The 27,899-nt window shown below is 28.8% G+C and overlaps 1 protein-coding gene and 1 non-coding gene across 2 annotated transcripts; one reads left to right on the top strand and one right to left on the bottom strand.

Annotated features, from left to right (window-relative positions):
- Nucleotides 1–22,199: 22,199 nt before the first annotated feature.
- On the bottom strand, nucleotides 22,200–22,271 carry TRNAP-AGG (transfer RNA proline (anticodon AGG)). Its single transcript has one exon. It is a non-coding gene; the product is annotated as a tRNA-Pro (tRNA).
- A 2,968-nt stretch (nucleotides 22,272–25,239) lies between these two features.
- On the top strand, nucleotides 25,240–25,713 carry LOC105628139 (chaperone protein dnaJ 20, chloroplastic). Its single transcript, XM_012209489.3, has one exon. The coding sequence runs from the start codon at nucleotides 25,240–25,242 to the stop codon at nucleotides 25,711–25,713; it is 474 nt and encodes a 157-aa protein (XP_012064879.1).
- The last annotated feature ends 2,186 nt before the right edge of the window (nucleotides 25,714–27,899 follow it).

Here is a 27,899-nt window from a genome sequence, read left to right as displayed (position 1 = left end):
TATTTTTTTATATCCTTAAATTTTATCATATTATAAAATTTTAGCCTTTCTCAGGAAGAGGAACTATTGAATGCTTTGCTTTCTTTCGTCTTATCCAACTAGTTGTTTATCATTTTTTCCCTTAAAATTACATTTATCATTTCCATAATATATTTCTAAATTTTTATGACTTTCCTTTTAATTATTTACAAAAAAAAAAATATAAATATTTATTAAAATTATAATTTAATTAAGAGTAATTTCATTACTCCAATAAATATAGCTATTGACAATAGAAATTTTTATAAGCTCAAAACTTTGAGAAAATTTCAAATCAACGACTTGCAAGATCAACGTGTTAAGTTCATTGGTGTTACCTAAACTTAGGATTTAGGTAATTTATGGTTCCTACTAACCTTCGGGCTTGTACAGCAATTTATTTATTTATTTTTTTTTAGTAATTTTTAGATATTGTAGCAGTTATCATCCGATTTGCTAATTTTTAGATATTAGGATAATAGTTGTTTATATAACAGTTTAAATTAAAAATATTTGATGAAAATATAGTTATTTAATTAGCAGGATTCAGTGAAAAAAATAATTTTGACTTGATCAAAATTTTAAAAGCTACCTTCAATTTATCATCTAAAAATATTTTACAGCAACCAAAAAGGGACACGTGATATAAATAACAATTTTAATTTTTTACATCTCATATGTAGTTGTAAATTGAAACCGTGGACTCAGATTTATTTGTTTGAGCTGAACAAATATTTGGGTAGCTAACGAATCAATTCGAGCTTGTAAGTTCAGATTAATGCTTTCTAAAATATGATTGGATGCACAGAGATTAGAGGATAAATATGCATTGGGATTTTCAAATTTCTTTGTTTGATTTGTGTAAAAATATTAAAAGGGCATAAAATAAATTTATTTTACTTTGTACAATTTATTTTTGACAATGGAGTGAAAATAAAAAATAAATGGTAAAAATTTACTATTCATCTATAATAATAAAAATAAAATTATTTTACACTCTTATTTTCCAGCAATTCAAATAAACAAGTGGAAAATAAAAAAGTAAAATGAATAGTATCATTTTACACTCTTATTTTACTTCCTCCCAAATTTTACTTTCTCTTTCCAAACATAATATAAGTCTTAGGATTGAAAAGAGAAAAGACAGTAAAAAAAAAAAGCGAGAGGCAGAGACTATTTGTGTTGGGGTGGAGGACAACGAGAGTAAAATATGAGCCGTAAAAAATTAAAATATTTTTTATACCACCTGTCATGCACGTATATTTTTTATACCTGAAAATTAAGGTTGTATTTGTTTTCGATTAAATTTCTCATTTTTCATTTTTTTCTTTAAAAAATAAATAAATAAATTGTTTGTTAAAACTTATTTAATTTTTTTTCTTTGCTTTTGAGAAAACCGTTTTTAAAATAAAGAATAAATTTTATGAAACCAAAAAAAAGATTTACTGAATTGTGTTTTCTATTTTTAATTTTATATTTCTCATTTTTATAAAATTTATCCTCATAAAATTATTATTATTATTATTATTATTATTATTATTATTATTATTATTTATCTATAATGTCATTTATTTATCTAAAATATACAAGCATATATTTTTATCTCTATTCAAATTCTATGTTTTTTTTCTATCTCTTCTCTATTTAGTATTATTTTAATATTTATTATTATTTTCTCTATCTCTATAAATCTAATGTCATTTAGTCTTATTTATTTATTATGATATTTTGATATTATATTTTTATTCAACATAATAATTAACAGTTGCAGTAACTTTGAAATTTTAAAATTAAATTATAAAATATTTTTAATTATTTCGTCTGAAACTTTCGGTTTTTAGAAGTTTTATTATTAAGTAGAATCTTTAATGGGTTAATAAGGGAAAGATTTGATAATTAGAAGAATTTTTCACATCATGAACAAAAAAAAATAAATTTTAGAAAAAAAACTAGTTTTCAAAAAAATTAGTAATCAAAAACTAAAAACTATTTCATATTTTTAATAAATAAATAAAAAAAAACAATTATAATAAACGGGCCCTAAACAATTCGACCAAAATGATTTTATTGTTACAGTTTTAAAAGTTTAAGTATTGTTAAGCAAAGAATTAAAATTTAAAAATTATAAAGCGAATGCCCTATAAATTTAGGTACCACTAATAAAACTAACCCAAATCAATGCCAAATCGACCCAAAACATGTCCCTCACGTAGCACACCAAATGCAACTGCCATCAAATTTTTAAGGATTCCTATTTTAACTGCAACGAGTCCACGTCCATCTCAACTGTCATCAGCTGCCATGAAGAATAATATATTTATATTTCACTCATTCATATTTATTTCATATACCTTAAAAAAATAGGTGCAAATGAATTAATTATTCTTAATTTGAAAGAAAAATAATTCAATTGCTTACTGCTAACTTAAAACCCACAATCTCCTATTTAATTACCTTAATTTACACTTTCCCTATATATGTATATATAATTTTTATACCAAAGTCATAATATAAGATTAGCATTTGAGAAAATAGCTAATGGTATTATATACACAAATAAATGGGATAATGTTACTTTTCTTTTTGTTTTTGGTATATATGAGATAATGTAATCAATGATGTATCCAGAAAATTTAGTCAGGGGAGTTCACTTAAAATATATAATTTATAAAAATAATATATATATATATATATATATATATATATAATAAATATAAATAATTATAAATCCTTTAAAAAATTGTTATAAATAATGAAATCTCTTCATAATAATTTCATTGTTAATCTTGCTATTACGTCTCTTTCAACATAAGTTACTAAACGATCAAATAATAACTCATTTCTCATTTTAATACGAAGTCCACTTTTAATAGTTTGTCATTAAATAATTAAAAATAATATTTTTATTACAAATTAATTAATTTGTTAAAATGCTAATAATTTGGTTGAATACAATGTACAATCACTAAAAAAAAAAAAAAAAATTTGCAGATTATACCTCGATAAATTTCTTCATCAATCGCTACTCTGATTAGCTAATTTTTTCTCTCTCCTTTTATGTGGTAGGTTAAGAGGTATACTAATTATAGCTTTTTAATTAGAAAAGTTATAAAAAAAGAAACTTAGTATAATCATAATTAAAATTACAAGTTAAGTGGTATATTAATTGTAGCTTTTTAATTAGGGAAGTTATAAAAAAGTAACTTAAAACAACCATACTTTGAACTTAATAAGACAAATAATAGAAGCATAAAACTTAAATATGGGAAGCATAATTAGCATGCCTATATACTTAGCTTTTTAATTAGGAAAGCATAAAACTTAATAAGCCAAATATGAAACCTAAAAAAATGCATAAAACTTAATAATGGAAAGCATAATTAGCATAGAGTAGTGCTATTTGGCTCATGATGATCCTAGATCATGGCACTTCAAATGACAAATATATCTTTGACTGGTTTTTGAAGGATAAATGGGTTGGAAAGAAACTTAATTTTGGAAGGAAATGTATGCATTAAATACATGTTCCCACAATTAATTATTTTACTTCACTTTATCAGATAATTAATTATATATGTTGTTGAAAACGATGACAATCATTAATTTTTAAACTAAAAAAAATTATTTTTGACATCATCATGTTTACTGGTCATGGTTAATATGATTCAAGCTAATCAAAATAATTTATACACATAATAAAAATTTTAAGTCTAAAATAAATTCTATAAGGATTGAACAACACCAAACTAATTATAAACTGGACTGGCAACTGAATCAATATCATGACCGGATCAAGGTTAGACTGTTCAACTAGATTCTTAATTTTTTTAATTTTTAATATTTTTACATAAGTGTATGTGTGTATATACATATATTGCAATAAAATAATTTTCAACCCATTTTTCTGAAAAAAAAAAACCAATTTTTTCTAAAAAAAATCAATTTTTATTAAGAAAATCTGGTTTTGTTTGATTTTATCAAGAAAATCCAGTTTTTATCACCGGTTCAACCTGATTTTCTAAAAAAAATCAATCTTTTTCAAAAATTGACCCAATTTGATAATCGAACCGAACAAAAAATTGGTTTTGATTTAATTGGTTTGACTGGTCAGTCCGATCCAATTCCAACCATACTATGTATGAATATCTTTTTAATTTATTTGAGAGGATATAAAATCCTAGCATATGAATCCTCTTAGTAAAAATTTTAAGTCTAAACTCTATATAAAAAAACTAAAGTATGGATCCTACCGTTGTTCATGCCTAATTGAAAATTCTTTAACTTGACTAAATTTAATTTAATTATTGTGTGACCAAGTGCAATTTTAACTAATTGTTACTTAATCTTGTTTCAATTTAGTTGTCTTAATTTAATTTAGTTCTAAGTATGACTTCACCAATCACTGGTTGATTTAATTTCAATTAGGATATTTTACTTTAATTTAATTTTAGGTGTGACCTAATTTAATTCAAATTAGATTGTCTAATTAATTTGGTTCACGTGTGTGTGACATCTTACTGAGTCGAGTCTTTGCATAGAGTCGAGTCGAGTCGAGTTGAGTTGAGTTGAACCAAACCCGGTTGGGGTAGAATGGGATTATTAGAGGACTTACTTGAATGAGAGAAAAAGAGCAAAGTGTAAGGATTAGGATTTAATGGCACTAAAAGATTAAGCTTGGGTATTAAGTTGTAGCCTTTTCACACTTGAGGTCTCATTTAGTAAGTTTCCATCATTCATCTTGATTTTTTTGATGACTTACCCGTAATTATCCCATTCACTTTCCCATTGTTCCTCTTTATCTTCATCTTCTTCATTTCCTTTATTTTTCCATTCAATTAGACAACCTCAAATTTTCTCCAAGTAAGTAGAATTACTCGTAGCTTATTGTTATTCAGTCTTTCCTTGAGTGATATTGTAGATAAGTTGTAAGAATTTTGATGTGTATAGGAGAAGGGAGTTCAAAGAGTGTAGAGAAGAGAAGCTAGAACAAAGCTCAAGCTTATTGGAGTCAAGGTTTGATATCTCTTGATTTTTATCATTTTCTTTGCATGAGAATTTGTGTGGTGTGTTGCTATTGAGACAATATATTGCTTCATGTTGGAAACTGGTAGTGGTGAGAAAACAGGGGAGGTATTGAGTTTATGTTGAAAACAGGGGAGGACTTCATCTTGATTTTGACCCCATTGAATGAGGGAATTTGGAAGTGTCATAGAAGAGTTATTTGTTCCTCTATGTGTTAGTTTTGCATGGGTTTTTGAATCACCCAAATTGGAGTTGTATATTGAGAGATATGACCAAAAGAGTGCAGACTGCGCAGGCTAGAAACGCGTCACGACCTGGCACTGCGTAGGCTGGGAAGCACGTCGCGCGTGCTCCCGACTTTGCACTGCGCGCTCGCGACTTGTGCTTCAAACTCTCTGACTCTCAATTGGCACATTACGCGCCCGCGACCTTGCAAGATGCGCTCGTGAAGTTGGCCCTTAGCCTGGAAGCGCTCGCGACTTGCATTGCGCGCTCGCGTAGTTGGCATGAAACTCACTGACTCTCCACTTGCACATTACGCGATCGCGACCTCCATGTGCGCGCTCGCGACTTTCACCTGAAAACTCACTGTCTCTCATTTGGCACTCTACGCGATCGCGACTTTCACTTACGCGCTCGCGACTTGTGCCCGATAACACACTGTCTCTTATTTTCTGCATCTCGCGCTCGCGACTTCCACAGGCGCGCTCGCGACTTGGCTTTTCCTGCATTTTTGGACTTTCTTTTCCTATGTAAATGGATTCCTTGCTCAACTTGTATGCATCCAATCATTGTAAAACAAAAAGACAACATTAGAATATGGATTAAAACAACAGGCAAGCATGCAAATGATGTGAAATCATATGAACATGATGATTTATGAAGTGATGAACTATTACTATGATGTTGTGTTATACTTGTGACATACCAACATTATGCTCCATGGGGGTTAGGTAGAAACCATGTAGATAAGACCATGTCGCGACATAGGATAGCAGATCTGCGCCTCATACAGTTTGTTACTCCGGCTACAGGCCGTTGAGTGGATATGATTATATGGGCCATAGCAGCCAAGTATACAGTATTCATCCAGTTTATACAGTTTTTCTTATCGCTTCGGTTTCACTATAACCTTATGGAGCCATACAGATATCTTGACATAACACTGCATGAATCATACAGTATAATAAAGAGAAAGAAAGACCATCAAAGTAAACTGAACATATCATGATATGTGTGCTTATCTGTGCTATATGTGTTTATATGGTTCTTTTACATATGTATGTGTTTATTTGTTTATTTTATGTTGAGATATCCACTGAGCTTTATTTGCTCAGCGAGTTACCTGTTTAACTCGCAGGTTTTGAGACTGGTCCGTAGAGGGTCCGTTTACAACTGCTGCAGTTCATCTGTAGAAGACTCGGTCTTCAGGGTAGATAATCATGTTATCCTTTTTATGGCATGTACAGGGCACTCAGTTGGGCCCAAATCATTTTGTAAACAGTATCATGTCTTGTTAATATTCAGTACAGTATTAATATAAGAAATCTCAGTATGATACTAGATTCCTTATACATTATGAGTTCAGCATGTCAGTTCATTCAGTAAACCAGTTTGTAGCATCTCGGTTCGGTTCATTCGGGTTTACGGGTGGACCGGGAAGGGGTGTTACAGTGTGACTACTCAATTGTTACTTCATTTAACTTTAGTTTAGATATCTTAATTTAATTTTTTTCTGTGACAAAAGAAGAGCAAAATGGAAAGCAGAAACATATCACAAAAAAGCCAATGCTACAAGCATCAACCCAAAGAATCAAAGACAAAAGGAACTAGGACTATTGTCCCAAATGAATGAAGAAGAAAGGATGACATACCCCAACTTGGCCAAACGATCAGCCGCAAAATTAGTTTCATGAAACACACGATGGATTGAACACTCTCAATCACGAGCCATCAAGCTCTGAATATCCAAAATAAGAACAGCCAAAAGGATGAGCAATAGAGAGCAATGAGTTCACCAACCTAACAGCCTTCAAACAATCAGACTCAACAATAACCTTATGGAAATCACGATCCTAAGCAAGAATAAGCCCTGTCCGAATAGAGGACAACTCACCAACTAAAAGAGTAGAGTGACCAATATTAAGAGAAAAGCATCCAAGCCACCTCTCCAAGTAATCACGAAACACACCACCACCATTAGTCGACCCCAAATCAGTAAGACCATTACCATCATAATTTAACTTCACTTAACCCTCTAGAGGCTTAACCCAAGCCACACAAACCTGTCTACTAACTCTAGTCGAAACAACAATAGGAGTAAAAGAATGCACAATATTAGAAGTTGAAAGGGTAGAGGTGAACTGGGTGAAATGTTAGAACCCATGAGATGAAAATATATGATGTGAGCTTACTTGGGCTTGGGCCAACCATTGTTAAAAGATTAGTACTAACCAATGGATTTGGTATTTTTAGTTGATGTGAGATTATTCTTAACACTCCCCCTCAAGTGCAACCGGGATTGGACTTTCGGTTGACACTTGAAACTTGAAATCCTCCCCCTGAAATTGAACTGGGCTTTTTGCCCATGAAATTGGATGGGCCTCACTAGGGACTGAACATCTAGACGAGAGCCTGAATTGAAACGCAGCGGCAACACTGGTGAACTGAGGAATAACTAGACCGGGCCGGACCTACTCTGATACCATATTAGAAGTTGAAAGGGTAGAGGTGAACTGGGTGAAATGTTAGAACCCATGCGATGAAAATATATGATGTGGGCTTACTTGGGCTTGGGCCAACCATTGTTAAAAGATTAGTACTAACCAATTAGCTAGCTAACTTAGAACCCTTATATGCCCTTTGTGGATTTGGTATTTAGTTGATGTGGGATTATTCTTAACAATATATAAAGCTACTTTAAAAACACAATGGTTTAAAGCAGGAATAACAATAAGATCATTTGGAAAAACATACAAATTCCTCGCTTTTCAAACCCACCAAATAGCAGCTAAAAATCAATAATGCCAGGAGACACTAAAGGGACCAGGCATGTGCAAGGATAGATTTAAACACAACCATAACACAACATCAGCCACCCAAAAAAAATTAGAACACAAACTCCACTGCTGCCATCATGCCCGCACTAAAACACAATCACGAAAAAGATGCAACAGAGACTCCTCCCTATGGAGCATAAACTACATAGACTAGAAAGAGTTATACCTCTCTAAAACCAAAAAGAATTAGTCGGCAAACGTCTATGCAGAATCAGCTAAAGGAAATATCGCAATTTAGGCAAACCATCAACCTAACAAATCCATTAGAAAGAAACAAAATCAATATCAACATGCACCTCCTTGAATAATAAAGATGAATAGGCTACTTTAATTGAAAACACGCCATTAGAAGAAAAATGTCACAAAATGGAATCTTGAACAGAAGCAACCAAAGGAAGATGAACCACATAAATTAAGTACTTAATATTATCAGAAAGACAGGCACGTAACACAAAAAGATCATAAGATCTTAATTTTATTTTATTTTAAATATAATTTAATAAAGTGTAAATTAACCATTCAAGTTGTTGCCTTTATCTATATGCGTCAAAATTTTTATGTAAAAAATGTCTAATTAATTTGATTCAAGTGTAAATTACTCAATTGTTACTTCATTTAAATTTAGTTTAGATATCTTAATTTAATTTGATTTTTAAATATGATTTAATAGAGTGTAAATTAACCATTCAAGTTATTGCCTTTATCTATATGCACTAAAATTATATACAGAGAACATCTAATTAATTTGATTCAAATGTGATTTACTCAATTGTTACTTGATTTAACTCAGTTTAATTTGGATGTCTTAATTTAATTTGATTTTTAAAAATGATTTAATAGAGTGTAAATTAACCATTCAAGTTTTTGTTTTTATTTATATGCATTAAAATTTATACGTAGAGAATGTTCTATAGACTTATCATAACAAAATGCATAATAAGTGTCAAAATAATTTGTATAAGGATTGATCCTGAGATTTTATTCATACTCATGCCAAAAAGTGTGCTTATATGTCATTTGAGTTATGAGTTCAAGTGCGACATAATCAATGGTTACTTAGTTTAATTTAATTTCAAGTGTAACTTAATTTAATATGAATTAGATTATCTAAGTTTAATTTGATTCAAGTGTGACCAAGTGTGATTTATTTAATTATTACTTCATTAAATTTCAATTTTAATGTAATTTAACGTAATTGTTAAATGTGACTTAATAAAGTTTAAAGTAAACTCAAATGAGAGTAGTCTATGACAGAGTATTTATGGGGTCAAATAATATGATTTTTAGGTCATGCGTTCAATTCATTATTTGCACATTCTTTTACTATTTATTCACCATTTTGCCGCTTCACCTACAAACAAAATACTTACTTTCGTGTTTGATAGTTAAATTTTCAATATATGTTTATCAATACACTTTCTATCACAATAATTCTTATTTTTCTGATTCTTGATTAAATTTTTAATTCATCTAATTTAACAATCTTTATGCACACAAAATTCTAGAAAATATTCACAATTTTTTTATGCATTTCACAACTTAATTATTCTTTAATGCACTTATTACCGTAGTGAAATTTATATGTAGAATTAGTTTTCAAGTATAACAAATATGACTTATTTAATTGTTACTTAATTTAATTTTAATTTAAATGTCTTAATTTCATTCGATTCCAAATATAACAAAGTCTAGCTTAAAAAAAATCAAGTTAAAAGGAAAATTAAGTGGCATATAATTATTTGTCTCATAAATTACTAAGACACTTGGAAGAATATGATTTGTTAATTGATGACGTAAAAATAAAATAAATATCCTACATGTGCATTGATAATCTCATCTATTTAATGCTTTGTCTAGAGTTATTAAATGATAAAAGGGAAATATTTAAAATTCAAATTTTAAATATCTCTCTCCATGTCAAACATACTAATTGTAAGTGAGGATGAAAGTGACATTTGACATACTAAATCTGGGTAAAAGTATCATTTAAGTGCCATAATCTTGGATCACTATGTGCCAAAAACCTTTTTCCATTAGCATATATAACTTAATATGAAGCATAAAAAGCATAAAACTTAATAATGAAAATATGAAGCATGAAAAGAATAAAACTCAATAATGGAAAGCCTAGTTAGCATATAACTTAATATATGTTTTGTATATATATATTTTTATTATGGATTGATGGTTGAAATTTACTGGATATTATGTATTTGTGGATAAATTGTGTGACATCCTACTGAGTCGAGTCTTTGCATAGAGTCGAGTCGAGTCGAGTTGAGTTGAGTTGAACCAAACCCGGTTGGGGTAGAAAGGGGTTAGAAGTGGACTTATTTGATTGAGAGAAAAAGATTAAAGTATAAGGGAGAGGATGGTTTTGCATTCAAAGATTAAGCTTGGGTATTAAGTTGTAGCCTTTTCACAATTGAGGTCTCATTTAATAAGTTTCCATCATTTATCTTGATTTTGTGATGACTTACCCGTAATCATTCCAGTCACTTTCCCATCGTTCATCTTTATCTTCATCTACTTCATCTCCTTCATTTCCTTTATTTTTCCATTCAATTAGGCGACCTCAAATTATCTCCAAGTAAGTAGAATTACTTGCAGCTTATTGTTATTCAGTTTCTACTTGAGTGATATTGTAGATAAGTTGTAAGAATTTTGATGTGTATAGGAGAAGGGAGTTCAAAGAGTGTAGAGAAGAGAAGCTAGAACAAAGCTCAAGCTTATTGGAGTCAAGGTTTGATATCTCTTGGTTTTTATCTTTTTCTTTGTATGAGAATTTGTGTGGTGTGTTGCTATTGAGACAATATATTGCTTCATGTTGGAGAATGGTAGTGGTGAGAAAACAGGGGTGTTATTGAGTTTATGTTGAAAACAGGGGAGGACTTCATCTCGATTTTTACCCTATTTAATGATGGAATTAGGAAGTGTCATAGAAGAGTTATTTGTTCCTCTATGTGTTAGTTTTGCATGGGTTTTTGAATCACCCAAATTGGATTTGTATATTGAGAGATATGACCAAAAGAGTGCAGACTGCGCAGGCTGGAAACGCGTCGCGATCTGGCACTGCGTAGGCTGGAAGCACGTCGCGCGCTCGCGACTTTGCACTGCGCGCGCGCGACTTCCACTTCAAACTCTCTGACTCTCAATTGACACATTACGCGCTCGCGACCTTGCAAGATGCGCTCGCGAAGTTGGCCCTTGGCCTGGAAGCGCTCGCGACTTGCATTGCGCGCTCGCGTAGTTGGCATGAAACTCACTGACTCTCCACTTGCACATTACGCGATCGCGACCTCCATGTGCGCGCTCGCGACTTTCACCTGATAACTCACTGTCTCTCATTTGGCACACTACGCGCTCGCGACTCTCAAGTACGCGATCGCGACTTGTGCCCGATAACACACTGTCTCTCATATGGCACTGTACGCGCTCGCGACTTCATAAGGCGCGCTCGCGACTTTGATTTTCATGCATTTTTGGACTTCAATTTCAATGCAATTGTATTCCTTTGCTTACCATATATGCCTCCAATCATTTTAGCATCAAAATATATCATGAGAACATGTATTAAAACACCATGCAAGCATGCAAATGATGTGAACTCATATGAACATTATGATTTATGAAGTGATGAACTATTTCTATGATGTTGTGTTATACTTTTGACATACCAACATGATGCTCCATTGAGGTTAGGTAGAAACCACGTCGATAAGGCCATGTCGCGACATAGGATAGCAGATTTGCGCCTCATACAGTTTGTTACTCCGGCTACAGGCCGTTGAGTGGATATGATTATATGAGCCATAGCAGCCAAGTATACAGTATTCATCCAGTTTATACAGTTTTTCTTATCACCTCGGTTTCGCTATAACCTTATGGAGCCATACAGATGTCTGGACATAACATTGCATAAATCATACAGATAAATGAAAGATATCATGATATATATGCCTTATGTGCCTACATGGTTCTTTTACATATGTATGTGTTTATTTGTTTATTTTATGTTGAGATATCCACTGAGCTTTATTTGCTCAGCGAGTTACCTGTTTAACTCGCAGGTTTTGAGACTGGTCCATAGAGGGTCCGTTTACAACTGCTGCAGTTCATCTGTAGAAGACTCGGTCTTCAGGGTAGATAATCATGTTATCCTTCTTATGGCATGTACAGGGCACTCAGTTGGGCCCAATTCATTTTGTAAACAGTATCATGTCTTGTTAATATTCAGTACAGTATTAATATAAGAAATCTCAGTATGATACTAGATTCCTTATACATTATGAGTTCAGCATGTCAGTTCATTCAGTAAACCAGTTTGTAGCATCTCGGTTCGGTTCATTCGGGTTTACGGGTGGACCGGGAAGGAGTGTTACAAATTGTGTTGATTGGAGGCCTAGTAATGTATAAAAGTGTTTTCTTTTGTTTGTGTGCATGTCAAAAATTTTGGATGAAATGTGTTGATTGAAAGGCTAGTAGTGGCCATTGATGTGGAGTAATAGTGTTGACTATTAGAAATGTTTATTTTTTTGTGATTCAAAATTTTGATTTATTAGTTTTTACTGGGAAATGTTGCTGAATATTTATGATGAAATTCTGATAATGAACCATAATCAACCTAATTAAAATAAATATGGTAAGTAAATCTTAGTTGCACATTTGATGTCTTTCTCATCGGGATGGAAGAGAAAACATTAAATTGTCCAAGTTGACAGTTTAGAAATGTTTTTTGGTACAAAATATACAAATGTATAAAATAACTACTTAAGCATCTTTTAATTAATTTCAGTTGTATCTCCTTGTTATATTCTCCACGTGCATAGTGCAACGTTAATGTTTCACTTTGTGCACTGGAGAATTGGGGAGAGATGCTGCCGAAATTTCATTAGGTGCTTATAGTAATGTTGTTGGTTTACACTGTATACTTATAAGACATTTTTGAATATGCTAAGTTCCCACACAAATTTTAGGATTCATAATTTAATTCAAAATATACCTTTATTTTAAAATAACAATTTTGCTACTGATAACTAAACATGACAAATGTCTATTGATTAGATGTAGATATACCAAAGGTGCGAGTTGAATGGATTATTAAGAAAAGAATTCATAAAGGATCTGAGATCCTTTATTCAGTTTGCAATCAATAATCCACGTTCTATGGTGAAACGAATGTGTCATGCAAACTTAAAAAGTGTAAAAATAAGGCTTTTATGATGTTAAAACAGTTAAACTCCATCTATGCGAAAATTGATTTGTAGAAAACTATTAGTAGTGGGTATATCATGGTGAAACTTGGATTGACAATAATTTGGATCGACAGTCCAGTACATCAAGGAGCCAGGGCGTAGATTTGCAGTTAGATCCAATATTGCGATTGCAAGATATGGTCAAAAATAACTAAACTCGGATTGTTCGCTGCGACATATTTATCATCAAGCTAATTTTGCTGCTGATCATGTGGCCAGGTTTGGTCATTCTATTCATTCTTCTTTGTATAGTTGGGAAGAAGTTCCTATTTCCCTCTTCTTATGGCACTAGTTTTGTGAGGTAGTTTTATTTTGATTGGTTTAGGTTATCAAAAAAGAAAGTTAAAAAAAAAAAAAAAATGAACGAGATGGTGGAGGTTGGGGGACATGGTTCCCTTGGGCCCCAATGGTGCTCCGACCATGGAAAGAATGTACTGTGCACTGTTGTAGAAACATTGATTATTAGTTTTTTGGATACATTTAAAGGTGCATTTATTACCTTTATAAAAATAAATTAACTGTATAAAATTGTATTACTACGTTATCAAATAGGATAGTTAAACTATTACATTATCATGAATTAAATTTGGATATAAATAAAATTAATATAACAACTTTTGAACTTTCAAGAAAATTTTATTTAATTAAATTTTTTGATTAATTTCAAAACTATTCTAATATGAATCGTTTAATTTTAATGGACTTTAACATAAGCATGTATTAAGAAAAACAAAAGTAAAAATTATAATTTAACTATATTAGCTAAATTTTCTTAATTTATATGCAAGTTAAACCAGGATAAAAAATTATGAATCATGAAAGTATTAAATCAAAATGGGAAAGTAACGAACAAGGTGTTGGTTAGTATTGTAAGCGACCTCAATCCTTATAAGGTTAAGAACACAAGTTCGATTCTTGAGAAGCAAATTTTACTGGAGAGTAAAAAATTTTTACGCTTTACAATTTGAAGGCGATTATATCGCTTGATTATATATAAAAAAAATTAAGGAATGACAATTTATAATCATGTAAAGTTTTGTGAAATAAATTAATTATATAAGATTTTTTTTTTTTGTAACTATTAAAACTAGGGGTTTGTTTACCCATTTATATGGATTAGATTGGGGATATATTTGTTTGGACTGAATATAGTTTATTAGATATTTATCCTATTGATTCAGATAAAATGAAAATAAATTTGTTTATTTTGTCTTTTTAGATAAGCAACTTATCTAAATATGAAACCAAAAAATTAGTTTATTCAAAAAGCTAAGTTTTCTTAGCTTATTCAGTAAGTTGTATAGTTTTTTTCTCTAGAAAATAAAAATATCCCGACCTAATATTTAAAATTACAAACTATATACTATTTTGTAAAATGAACTTTATATTGGATATAATTTAACTTTATATTTTATATATTTAGTGAATTATAAATGATGTACTCTAATTTTATATTTTATAATTAATTTTTTTATTATTATAAACTATTTTTAACATTTACATAATTAATTTATAATGTTCACCATTAAATTAATTTATATTGTATATGAATAATATACATTTATAGTATTTTTTTTAATTCATTGGAGATTTTTATGGGCCGAAATAACACTATAGGTTACATAATAGGGGGTAGCCCTCCCCTTGGCTCATCAAATTGGTGAAAATAACTGTGGTCGAGAGGACTCAAACTCGAGGCCGTCCACTCCTAATATAAGTGAGAAGACTAATTAGACCACCACCTAATTGATAAATATTTAGAGTATTTACAATCATGCTAATAGTTTAATAAATTAAATTTATATATTTGGCTTTATCTTATATAATATAATGTCAATTTTGTTATTATGTAAAAAATATATGTAATATGTAAAAATATAGAAGGTCGAATATGTAAAAGAAGACAAAAAATTCAAATTATTCAAATATATCATTTACCAAATGATATTAATTATTCAGCAATAAACTCTTAATACCACTTTCTAATCATTCAGTTTAATGAGTTGTTGCTTTAGATTCAGATTCAAAGTTTAGCATTCAGCCCAAACAAACGACTCTAAAATCATATTTAAATCGAAATGACGTTCAAATAAAATTTTGTGAAAAATTACAATTACGGATTCGCTAAATGGTTAGCCAGGTAAAATTATGTTTTACCCTACCGTGAAAAAAGACAAACAAAAAAGTAGGTAAAGTAAAAAAGAAACATATGAATATGATCCAAAAAAGTATGGAACAGGTAGGCGTGCAGTGCAGAAGGATCAGGGCCATGTGATACCTCCAAAGGACAATGACTCCCTCCATCAATACAAAAATGACCACAAAACTTATCTGTGGTTCATGTGAGCCATGTGCATATGATACGAGAATGAGAGGCCATCCTAAAAAGAAAGTTAAATACAAAATTAAATAATAATATTTTTTTTTAAAAGAAAAAAGAACTAAAAGAAGAAAAGTAGCCTTTAATTGGGCCCAGCAAAGTGAAGCCCACAAGTAACACGAGTATTTCTTTTTGCAGAGTAACCATTTTTGTATTTCCTGAGAGGCAAAGGAAGACTGAAGTACTTGTGTTTCAGTAGGCTTTTGCTTCCTTTTTAAAATAATAATTAATTAATAATTTTCTTGGCAAAGAAAGGAAATTCTTGTGGTCCTCTTTCATTCTAGGAGGGTCTACTCTGTTAAAGGACAGAGTGGTGTATAAAAAGGACCATTGATCACGGGGAAAGGTTCTGTGTAATTCACTTTCTGGGTAATGTTTGTACAAATGTATATTCTTCAACAACCATTTTTTGTTTTTTTTCCCTCTTCATGATTGTTCCTCTGAATTTCATTCTACCCTCCAGAATCTTCGGCCTGTGAAGTAAACAAGTTAATTACTGTGAGTAAATTATATGAAAGCTCATCTAATTTTATACTTGGTTTTATTTAGATCATATAATTTTAATTTAGCATTTTTAGTCATTTAAATTTAATTTTTATTTACGGCACATCACTTAACTGAATCCAACAATCGAAATACTAATATAACACTAAAAGTTAGGGTAATTTATATCAATGGTCACATAATTTTGCACTTGATTTTATTTAGTATTTCAATTTATCATTTTTTTAGTCACTTAATTTTAATTTTTTTAAAATAAAAAGTTACTAATCGAAATCTGGTAATTAGAACAGTAATATGACACTAAAAAAAAATATTACACATATCACAAAAGAAAATATGATGACAAAGGAATATAAAAAAGAGAAGGAAAAAATGTTACAAAATATAAATGATAGTGTGAATTTTTTTGTCTCTTATTTTTAAAAAAAGCTCCTTTCATATAAATGATATTATTTTATTACAAAAATTAATAGTTAGATTCAAAATTAATATATTAGAAGAAAACATGAATTTTAAAAATAAAAAATTTTATTTTTATTACCATATTTTTAATAATTAATAGTATTCATCCGACAAATGACCTCCCATTGAAATAAATATCAAAGTTTTTGACAAATTAAAGTTATGCAACCTTAAGAAATATGGTAATAAAAATAAAATTATATGACCAAAGTGTAATTTACCCCGAAAAAAGTTACATATACATATATATATATATATATATATATATATATATATATATATATATATATATATATATATAACTAACGATTATGACTATAAAAGTAAAAGAAAAAATGGTACAAAATGTAAATGATAGAGCGAAAATTTTTATAGTTTTCTTTAAATTTAGTTATATAGTTTTCACTTTTATTTACGGTACATTATTTAATATTTTTATTTTTTATCACTCGAAAAATATTGTTACCGTTAGAGATGATCACGGTTTGATTTTAAATCGGAATCGAATTGAAACCGAAACAATCAAAACCGACACTAAACTATAGTCAACGTTTCTGGTTTCAAATTGTAACCGAAACTGTACACTTAAGGTTCGATTTTTGTTTTCATTTTTTAAAATCGAAATCAACGATTTTGTTTTAAAACTCGCGATTCCGATTTGAAACTGTGAAAAACATATTCTCAAAAAAACTCCTAATTTATTTTTTTATTTTATTATAATTTTTAAAGGAACTTTTAAGAATTTTTATTAAATTGGTTTTGTTTTTTCAATAGTAATATTATAATTATTATTTATTCAAGCTAAAAATCTAAAAAGCATTTTAAAAATTTTGAAATATATCATCTAATTTCGATTGAAAACTGGAACCAGCAATTCTAAAACTGTCATAGAAACCACTAGAAAGTGGTTTAGTTCTCATTTTATATTTTTTATAACTGGAACCAATCGTTTTGAAACCGAAACTAGGAGCAATGGTCATGCCTAGTTACTATTCCCAATAAATGCATCATTAGTTACATTGTATGTAATGCTTTAAAAAATGAATTGCTGTTGACTCTTTTGGTTATACTCAAATACATTAATGAGAGCCCTATTTTAAAAATTTAATTATATGGTTTCTTGGTTTTATTCATGTTAGATTACTTAACCCTCTTTTCTAGGGGGTGTATTATTTTTTCTACTCCAAAAAAATTAAATTATGTAAAGAATCGAATTAATTCAGTTCAACATGTAAATTTTGATTTTGGGTAATTTTGATTTATTTTCTATAGTGGAAGATAAAATATCTAAAATCATAAAGTAAGCTAATAACAAAAAAAAAAAAAAAAAAAAAAACCGAATTAGATCGATTCTGTTTGTTTTTTATTTTTAATATATGTGGCTACTTAAAAAAAAAGATTAAATAGTATAATAAAAATAAACTAATAAATTTAACACTTCATTCTGCTTAAAAATTTAATAAATAAGAGTGTTTGATCATTACTTACATTTTTTTTTTCATAATTTTATATACAATTTTAACGCCAGTAGAGTAAAATTCATTAAATTCCCTTGTAAAAAAAAAAAAAAAAAATGCATTTGGTATCAACATTTTGTACTTCAAGCAAGACACTCAGCCACGGAATCATATGGCAAAAGAGTGACAAATTTGGGCAAAACATCTGGGAAGTGGTAGAGATGTTTGAGGTAAAATGGGACAATTGAAAATGCTAGGATGCTTACCCTTTTCCTTTTTTTTTTTTTTTTTTTTTTTTATTTTTTATTTTTATTTTTTTGTACTTTTGTGCCTGCTTTTCCACAAACTTTGGGTTGATCCATTAGTATCATGTGATTTCTGTCCTTTTGGTTGGTAGAGTCAATTATTCATGAAACACATGTTTATCCCAATTACTGTGTCCTTCTATAAATTATTGTACATGCTTCTTTTTATTAATCTGACAAATGGTTGTTATTTTTGGCTAAACAAACTTATTTAATGGTTGAATTTTAGTTTTAAATAGTAATTACGAGAATTAATTGATTTTTTTAAAGTAAGGTAATGTTATGGATAGATGTCATGTTTCATATTAAATTTACTTAATGATTCATTAAAAATCAAATATTTAATAATGAAATAAGTCCAAAACTCATTGTTCTATAATAAGCAATCAATCAGTGAGCTATTAACCTATATGGTAACAAAAGAACTTTATCCCATATGGCTAATTTTCTATTTAAAAGAGTTAAAAGTTAGAAGCTTGAGATGAACTTAAGCAAAAATATTTCACTTTTGTAATTCTTTAATTCTAGTATGCAAAATTTGTGAAAAAAATAATTTCAAAATCATTGGAAAAACTTCACTTATTGCTGCTCTTTTGTTGTTTAAAAAGGGTCGAGATATGTTAATCGGTGATAATAGTTATTTACTGTTCAATGAGGTCAATTCACTTGGTTATAAAATTTAAATGAATTAATAGTTTTGGCCCCTTAAAACATCAACCTTGAGCCTTTCAAAAAAAAAAAAAAAAAAAAAAAAAAATCAAGCTTGACCCTTTCGTTTTTTCTTTTTCTTTTTAATTTTTGGTCTTTACAGGATTATCTTTTTTTTTTTCTTCATGAAAATAATCTCATTTCTGGGTTTGTAGCTATTCTCTATAAATCTTTTTTAACAAATTAAACTTTTTGATTGTTGGTTAATATAGTTTAATATGGAATAATTACTTATATTAATATATAAGTGCTACTAAAAGAAATTAAACGCAATAATATTAGTTCAACCTAAAATAGGTTTTTTGCTTTGTGTTAATAGAATAAAAAAAATCAATTATTTTACACATATTGATTAAAACAAATATATAGTAATTAAGCACTATTGAATACATATGTTTTGTCTCTATCAATCAATATAATTTTTCTAGTGTTAAATGAAAAACAAAAGATTGATTTCACATCACAGTCTAGAGTTTGCAGGAGAAGGGCCCCCTAAAGTATGACTAAGAAGGGGGTAAATTCAGGTCTTTTCTGGAAAGAATTGGTTAGGGTTATTCAAGCGCACAACTGAAAGAGCTTTCATGAATTGATTAGAGAATGTGATTTTTCTAGAAAAGTTTGGCAGATATCACTATTTCTCAACTTTTATTTGTCATGGGCAGTCAATTTTAAACCAAACTATATATTTATTGAAAGCAAAGTAATAAAATTATCCTTCTTATGGTTTAATTTAGAATCTTAATCAAATATATAAATATTTACGATAAATTATAATATTGGAACATTTTTTCTCGAGTTAAAATCCTTGTTAAACGCGATGAACACGATATACAATTTATTCAAAACTAATTAGTTTCTTTGTAATTATCACCTCAATTTTACAACAAATGATAAAAAAGAAAACTCGAGTAAAATTATGAATTTAATATTTTGGTTATTATAATTTTTAACAAAATAATAATTTTTATATTTAATAATAGCAATAATTATCCATTATTATATTTAGTGGTCAAAATTTGGTCTTTTTTTTGGGTTCATTTACTACAGAATTTAGATGATAATTGTAAAGTTCATTTGTGGGTAAATTATATATGGAATGACTGCAAATTGAGCTTTATTCCACTAGAATAATGTATCATATCTATATTAAATACTTAAAGACTGTTGATATAGATGCTTGACATTTAAGATTCTAGCTTAGTAGCTTCAAGAATGATGTTGTTTTGATTAGATATAAGTTTGAACAAGTTATAGAATTAGTAACTGTAGGCTTAATTTGGCAGTGGCAGTGCATTTTTGAACAAATTTTTCTTTTTCCTTTCTTAAGAAAATGGAGCGTGAAGAATTTAAGTACTTAACTCTTGAACCTTGATAGAGATGGTTGACATTTAAGATTCAACTAGTTTATTAATTAGCTTTAAAAATGATAATTTTTGTTAGATATAATTTTGAACATGTTATAGAATTAGTAATTGCAGGTTTAATTCAATGGCAGTGCATTTTCCAACTTCGGAATTATTCAAGTTATCTTTCCCTCTGTGCCAAAATATATTATGTTCATAAGTATCCTTAGTTTTGACATAAAGAGTGATTCATAGTAAAAAGAAGATACTTTACATTATCATGAATCGAACTGTGGTCCAAGTTCCAATGTATTACTCTTACCATTAAAGTAAAGAATCATTTAATAAAATTTATACTATACTATATATAAATGTGGGAATATGATTATAGGGGAACAATGAGATTTTCGATAATGCCATGAAAGTGAAAATATGTTAAAATAATCTTAATTATAGATAATTAAAAAATTGTGTTTCATTAGTTGATTGGATATATTTATAAAAGTTATTTTTTAAATAACTACATATAGATAATTAAGCATTTTAAAATTTTAAGTTTTATCTTTTTTTATTTAATTTTATTTTTAATAAATATATATGATGAGGAGACATTTGAAAATTTTTATAGTTTATTTTTAAATATTTATTCTATTTTAATAATAATTTAAAATATTTTATTTCAGAGATAAATAAAAAAGAAAAAAATATATTTTTTTACTAATATTTTTTGTTTCTTTGTATTTGTATGGTTTGGTTGGATATATTTTTTAAAAAAAATAAATTTCAAATAAAATATACATAATATTTTATTTAGCAGAGAGATAAAAATGAAAAAAAAAATATACTATTTTTATTAATATTTTTTTCTTTATGTTTGTGTATGATTTGATTGGGTATATTTTTTAAAAATAAATTTTCAAATAGAATACACATAATTAAACCTTTCAAGATTTTTAAATTTTTACTTTTCAAAACTTATTTTAAATAAAATAAACATACGTGTGTGATTAGCGAACAATTTAAAATTTGAATTTTAAAAATATGTATATAATATTTTATTAATATATCTATATATTTGTATGTATTGAAACTTTTTTATTGAGTGTGTTATGAAAAAAGTTTTATTCTTAATAATAATTTTTTTTATTTTCTTTTTCGAATAATTTCTAACTATTATCATTTTAATTTAATAAGAGTTTTATATCTCCCTTGCAATAAATAGATGACCTCTTAATGATTAAATATTTTTAATTTTCTTGATATTTTTTTCCCTTAAATCCAAAATTTGTTTAACTTGAAAAAAAAATGTATTTAGGAAACTGGAAAAAAAACTATAACTATATATTCTATTTTAGATCACTTTTTAGGGTTTCAAGAATGACGTATATTCCTTCTTCTAATACACTGGGTAAGTAACATTACTACTGTAGTCAAAATGATTATCTTATCAATTCAATTTGAGACCATTTCATTATATAAAAATAGAATTAAGTATATAAGTAGCTTGTACAACAAACTACAATACAAATTAACAACTCATATTTATTTTAATCTAAACAAAAACTTATATTTTAAGATTATATAGATAAAAAAAATTAAAAGAGTATAAAAATGATTATATAATGAGCATAGTCAATGTAAAACGCACGTTATAAAAAAAATTAGTTTGATAAAAACAATTCATTAGGGGCATTCCGAAAATTGAACTCGGGACCTCTCGCACCCTAAGCGAGAATCATACCACTAGACCAAATGCCCTAAATGATTAGCAAATTAGACAAAGTTAGGAAAATTAATTATTTTCTTAATTTTCATGCAGAAGCCTTAAAAAAATACTTATATTTTAGAATAGAGAGTAGTATGTTAGCATTATATTATCCAGTCCTCTTCCATAAACAGTCACTAATTATTTAATTTCTTATACTCTCATGATCACTGGCCATTTTTTTGGATTTGATTTCATAGATTGGTCGAATAAAATACAGATTTCCATGATTGACCAGGTCATTATATTTTAGCAATATAAATTTATTTTTTGAGTTCGATTAAATTTTTAATTTCTATTTTGGAATTATGGGTAATTGGTTGGACATATTTCATTAGATTTAATTTTCATTTAAATGGATGAAATGTGAAAACTATAAGTTTTATGAAATTTATGAAACTTTACATTCCATCATTCGATTCGAAAACAAAATCCACAGATTTTAAAAATGTATTTAAAAAAATAAAAACTAAGCAATTTAAATACCAATATCATTAGTTTAAAAAAATATATATTGAATGAAGAAAATTTCTTATATGAGATGCGATTTCTTTCTTTTAAAATGATTATTGAATTTATTAATTTCATCAATTACATCCCTTTTTTTTCAAATTAAACAAACAAAGAAATCTAATAAAATCTATTGAATGTTTACATTATGTTATTCAAATTTCATTATTCTAAATGATCTGTTAGAGCTCGTTTGAATTATTAGATTTATGGATTTTATTATTTGGTTGAGAAAAATATATTATAATTATAAATAGATTTCATCGTAATCGTAATTACATAATTTTAGAAGAAAGAGAAATCCCACTTTATTATTTTCTCAATTCCATTATTTTTATTATTAAAATGGTCTAAACCATTTAATTTTATTTTAAAAATATCTTTAAATCGATGGACTATATCTTTTTGAACGGAGCTATGGAATTGTGAAGTAGATTTCACAATCTATGGATTCTACACTGCACGGATTTTGTAAAATTCATGTACTCCACGTTTCATTAATCTAAACAACCTCTTAGAGTCTTAAATCAATATATATGTATAAAGCTGTGCTGCTAATATAATAATCTAGCCATGGAGAGAGTTGTGGAGGAGAATGCACCCATTAAGTGCCAACAATAAGTATTGAAGTTCAGTTAGCCATTCAATCCACTGATGGAGGGAGGGGGCCAGAGATGGCCTCCGCCCTCTAACCATTTTTTTTTTTTTAAAGAATTATTTCATAAAATATTAAAATTTTTTTATTTTACCTTTTAAAATGGTAAATTTGTTCAATTTCACCTCCTTTAATCTACTCTAGGTTGCATTCAAGGACATAAAGAATCCAAGGAATTTATGGAAGAATGAGAGAGGAGGCCGGCAAAGGAGAAAAAAATAAAAGCAAAATCTATGTAAATATTTATTTATTTCTTTATTTTAATAAGCATATATATAGATATATGTCTGCTGTAATGTGAAATTGGACAAAGAAAACAATTTCAATAGACAACGTAGAAAGATCAGAAACTGCTAATTTCGGATTTTGCAAAATAATCAATTGCAAACTTGTTCTTTGGCTATTCTTATATATCCTAACCTAGCCAATTAATAGATCATAATGCTAATAGTTTATTGAAACTAACAAAATCTGCAATGATACCCTAAGTAATTAAATGTTTCTGATTTTTATTAGAAATTTTCAGGTATAATGCGAAGAGGAGTTTTACCAATGGTAGAGCTCACCAATAATTCTAACTACAGTCTATACATTTGAAAGTATAAGCGACGTAGTTGGAAAAAAAAAAAAAAAAAAAAAGCTTCGCTAAATGTGATAGTATAAATGAGCCAAGCCAAGCTTAAGGCTTGACTTGATAGATTTTAGCTTTGACTTTAACTAAAAAAATTTTAAACTCGACCTCAGCTCGATAAATTTTAAAGTCTAAAATCAATAATATTATGTATATATAAAAATTTGATAAGATTCGAAAAACTTTCGAGCTGAATATCATAAGGTTAGAGTTCCGTTAAAGTGAAGTTTTTTTCAAACTTTTTTCAAGCTAAACTCAAACAATTCACAAGCTGGCTTGGTCATTTACATTCTTTATGCTCAATGGATCGGCCTTGGGAAAGAGACCAATTATATTACGCACAATCTAAAAAGGATGAATCATCCATCCTATATTACTACAGCACAAACGGAATGCTTATCCTTGTCCAATTAAACATGAAAATATCAAACGTTTTTTTCAATTCCTAATTGGGAAAATGTCATTTATCTAATAATATCTTTGGCTTAAACATCAAAATAATTTCAAGGTAACCCTAAACCGACCCTTGTCTTACAAGTCCAGGCTATCAGACTGTCAAAGAAAAAATCTCCGGCAACATCGATAAGGTACATTATATTTTACTGCACTTGATATTAAATAATTTATCTCTAATCAAATTTCATTTTCCATATAATTATATGAGGAGGACTGCCTTCTTCTGCAGTTCATCTTTTTTTTGAAAGGCTTCTGCAGTGCAACTTTTGTTATTTTCTCTCCTATAATTATATATTATTCATGCAAAAATAATATTGTCTTTTCTATTATCTGTTACTTTTAAGGATCATTGCAATAAACGTCAAAGGAATCTATAATTTGAGAAAATAAACAAGTGTAAAATACAAAACTAACAGCGAGAAAATTTAAGTCAGAATGTATAAATATTCCACATTACAGCAAGGTTAAATTAAATTATACATAGGAACGACAGGACGATGACTCCATGCCAAAATTATGGTCAAAGCTTCTACTTCTGTGTGATAATAAAGCCCTTAATTATTTTTTATTTTTAAAGAGGATCTAACCGCGTTTAAGCATATAAATTAATTAGCATAGAATCATTTATATATTGATAAAGATCTTCCTTAATTTCTTCAACTCACCCTTAATTTCTTCATTTATTTCTTTCTCTCTCTCTCTCCCGCTCATGGAGACGCTCTTGCATATGAATCAGAAGATGATTCCTATTAGGTTACAAAAAACAAGGTCAAGGCAAAAGGTCTGTAATAAGGTCAAGACCATAGTTACATGTAAAGCCAACTTCTATCAAGTTCTTTCTCTTGAATCACAACATGTAGGGTTTAATGAGATCAAGAAGGCTTACAGGAACATGGCTCTTCAATATCACCCTGACGTTTGTCCTCCATCGGCAAAAGAAGAGTCCACTAAGCGATTTGTGGAAGTTCGAAAGGCTTACGAGACACTTTCTGATCCAATTTCACGGAAAGTTTATGATTATGAGTTGGGTTTTGGGTTAGGGTTAGGATTTGACTTCCAAGTTCGAATTGATGAGGAAAGAAGAAAAAATTTTCCCAGGGAAGTGTGGGAAGAGCAACTTTTTGGACTGAAACAGCGATCTCATGTTCGTTTAAGGAGGAAGAAAACAACAAACACATGTTGATTTTATCATTTATTTATTCTATTTATAAGGTTAATTGATTATTATCCTATTTTTAAAAATATTTATTAATCATTTGATTTTCAACAAGTAATCTCAAAATAGAAACTACATGCGAGTATAGGCACACCTGCCAAATCATGAAGAAGCCAAAGAAGGATGTTCACAGGAAGAATTTTAGTATATATTAAGTTGCTAAATGCAATTAAAATCACTTACTTCCGCTCTAGTTAATTTTTATTTGTTCCAAATTATTTTGGTCTTTTATCTTATATTCTCTCTTGAGGTTGGATATTAGTTTGAAAATTGAATTTGTAACCTTCATGAGTCATGGACAAGATAAACCATGCAAATTATTGTTTTATTTGTTTTTAACATTAACTTTTTATGTCTCCTCATATACCTGAACATATTTATTTATTTGTTTCATGAGTCAAACCGTTCTTTTTGCTTTACGTTCTACTTCCAGGGATTCATCTTCTTTTGTTTCTATATTGTAAAACACTTATGGCTCCAAGATATAATGTGTTAATTAGATGGTTAGGAGAAAAGCGAATATAGGGATTCATTCGTTAGCTTGAGCTACCCATAAAAATGCTCGTTTTACAATTTGTCTTACAATAAGTTATTGAGGAGATTGATCGTATTATTCTTAATTTATTATTTGAGTAAAATCTTTCTATTGCTATTAGTAATATACAAAGAGTAAATGTGAAAAAAAAAGTTACTATTTATTTTTTTTGAAGAATAATTTATTATTTATTAAATCCACAAATTTAATAAGTATTTAGGAATATCGTAACTTTTCAAATGTGATAAATATTTGGGATTTGATGGAGTAAAAGTATTAAATAAATGCTACCATTTTCAAAGTCTCTTGTCCTAACTGGTAAGGCGGAATTATTAGGCGAAAGTGCAAAAAAGTTATCTTTAAGGCCCATGGATAGTTAGAAATTTGAAACTTGGGCCTATTGACCATTAGTTGAGCTTTGATAGCCACTGAACTATTCAATTTTTTTTTAAATGTATTTGATGTCTGGTCCAATTTTAAAGACATTGATATATTTGTTTTTTTTTTGATAAAAAAAAAAAAAAAAAAAACCTCTCCAGAAGTCAATACCACAAATATCAATCGAAATGATAAAAGAAAGAGAAGCAGGATTAGAATCCTCAACTAAATGATCAGTCGAAAAGTTAGCTTCACTGAAAACATGACGAAGAGAACAAATCCATTCTCGAGCAAACAAGCTTCAAATATCCAAAACAAGAACAGTTGGACAGTGAGGATCCCTGAATGGACTAACTGCATAACCTCCAAACAATCAGATTCAACAACTATACTTGATGAAAACCATAGTCCCAAGCAAGAACAAGACTAGCCCGAATTGCCGACAACTCCCCAACTAAAATCGTAGAATGCCCAATATTAAGACTATAACCAGCAAGCCACCGTCAATGAAACAATCCACCTCCACTTAGATTTGAATCTTCTTATCCTATGCTAGAAAAAAGAAAAAGAAGTAAATTGAATCCCACAGTAAAATGTTTCTATCATAACAACTCAAATATCGACAGGAATGACCTTTGAGTCGCACCAAAAAACAATAGATTATTCTGGATATTGGAGTTACAATAAGTGGAATGTGTATAAAGATTATATTCTGATCTTATTAGCATTTATTCTTATTGGATTATTATGATCTCCAAAATACAACACACTATCTCCTGAAAATGATGCTATAAAGCATGCATCAGAGTCAACTATGCAATCAACATTAATCGATTCATACAGCAATTGCCAATAAGTCAGAATTTAGCCAATTTATAATATATCGATATAGCAGTAGAAATCTCTGCAATTTGCAAAATGCAAGCAAATTGAAACTAAATAGTGAGGATTAATGAGTCTAAATCATTCAATTAGTTGAAGAGTCTAATATTATTTTAGACGATCGCTCGATTGGAATCATCAAATTTTTGAACGGGAAAAGTAATTAGTTTCTGCTTAACAGTATTAAAATTTAATTTTGGCGGAATTGTATAAGGTTTATGAACTTATAAGTATGTAAATAGTGAAATCTAACTTCTATAAAATCAATTAGCTCGTTAATTTAAGCTAATTTCTATAAAAGCAATATTAATAAATGGAATAAGGATCTTTTTTTTTCATTTAGTGTAAACATAGGCCA

This window comes from Jatropha curcas, chromosome 3 (assembly GCF_041381405.1).
Source record: "Jatropha curcas cultivar XTBG-Jc1 chromosome 3, XTBG_Jcur_1.0, whole genome shotgun sequence".
Lineage (NCBI taxonomy): Eukaryota > Viridiplantae > Streptophyta > Magnoliopsida > Malpighiales > Euphorbiaceae > Jatropha > Jatropha curcas.
Note: the sequence above shows the minus strand (reverse complement) of the source record. Positions and strands in the feature narration are given on the sequence as shown.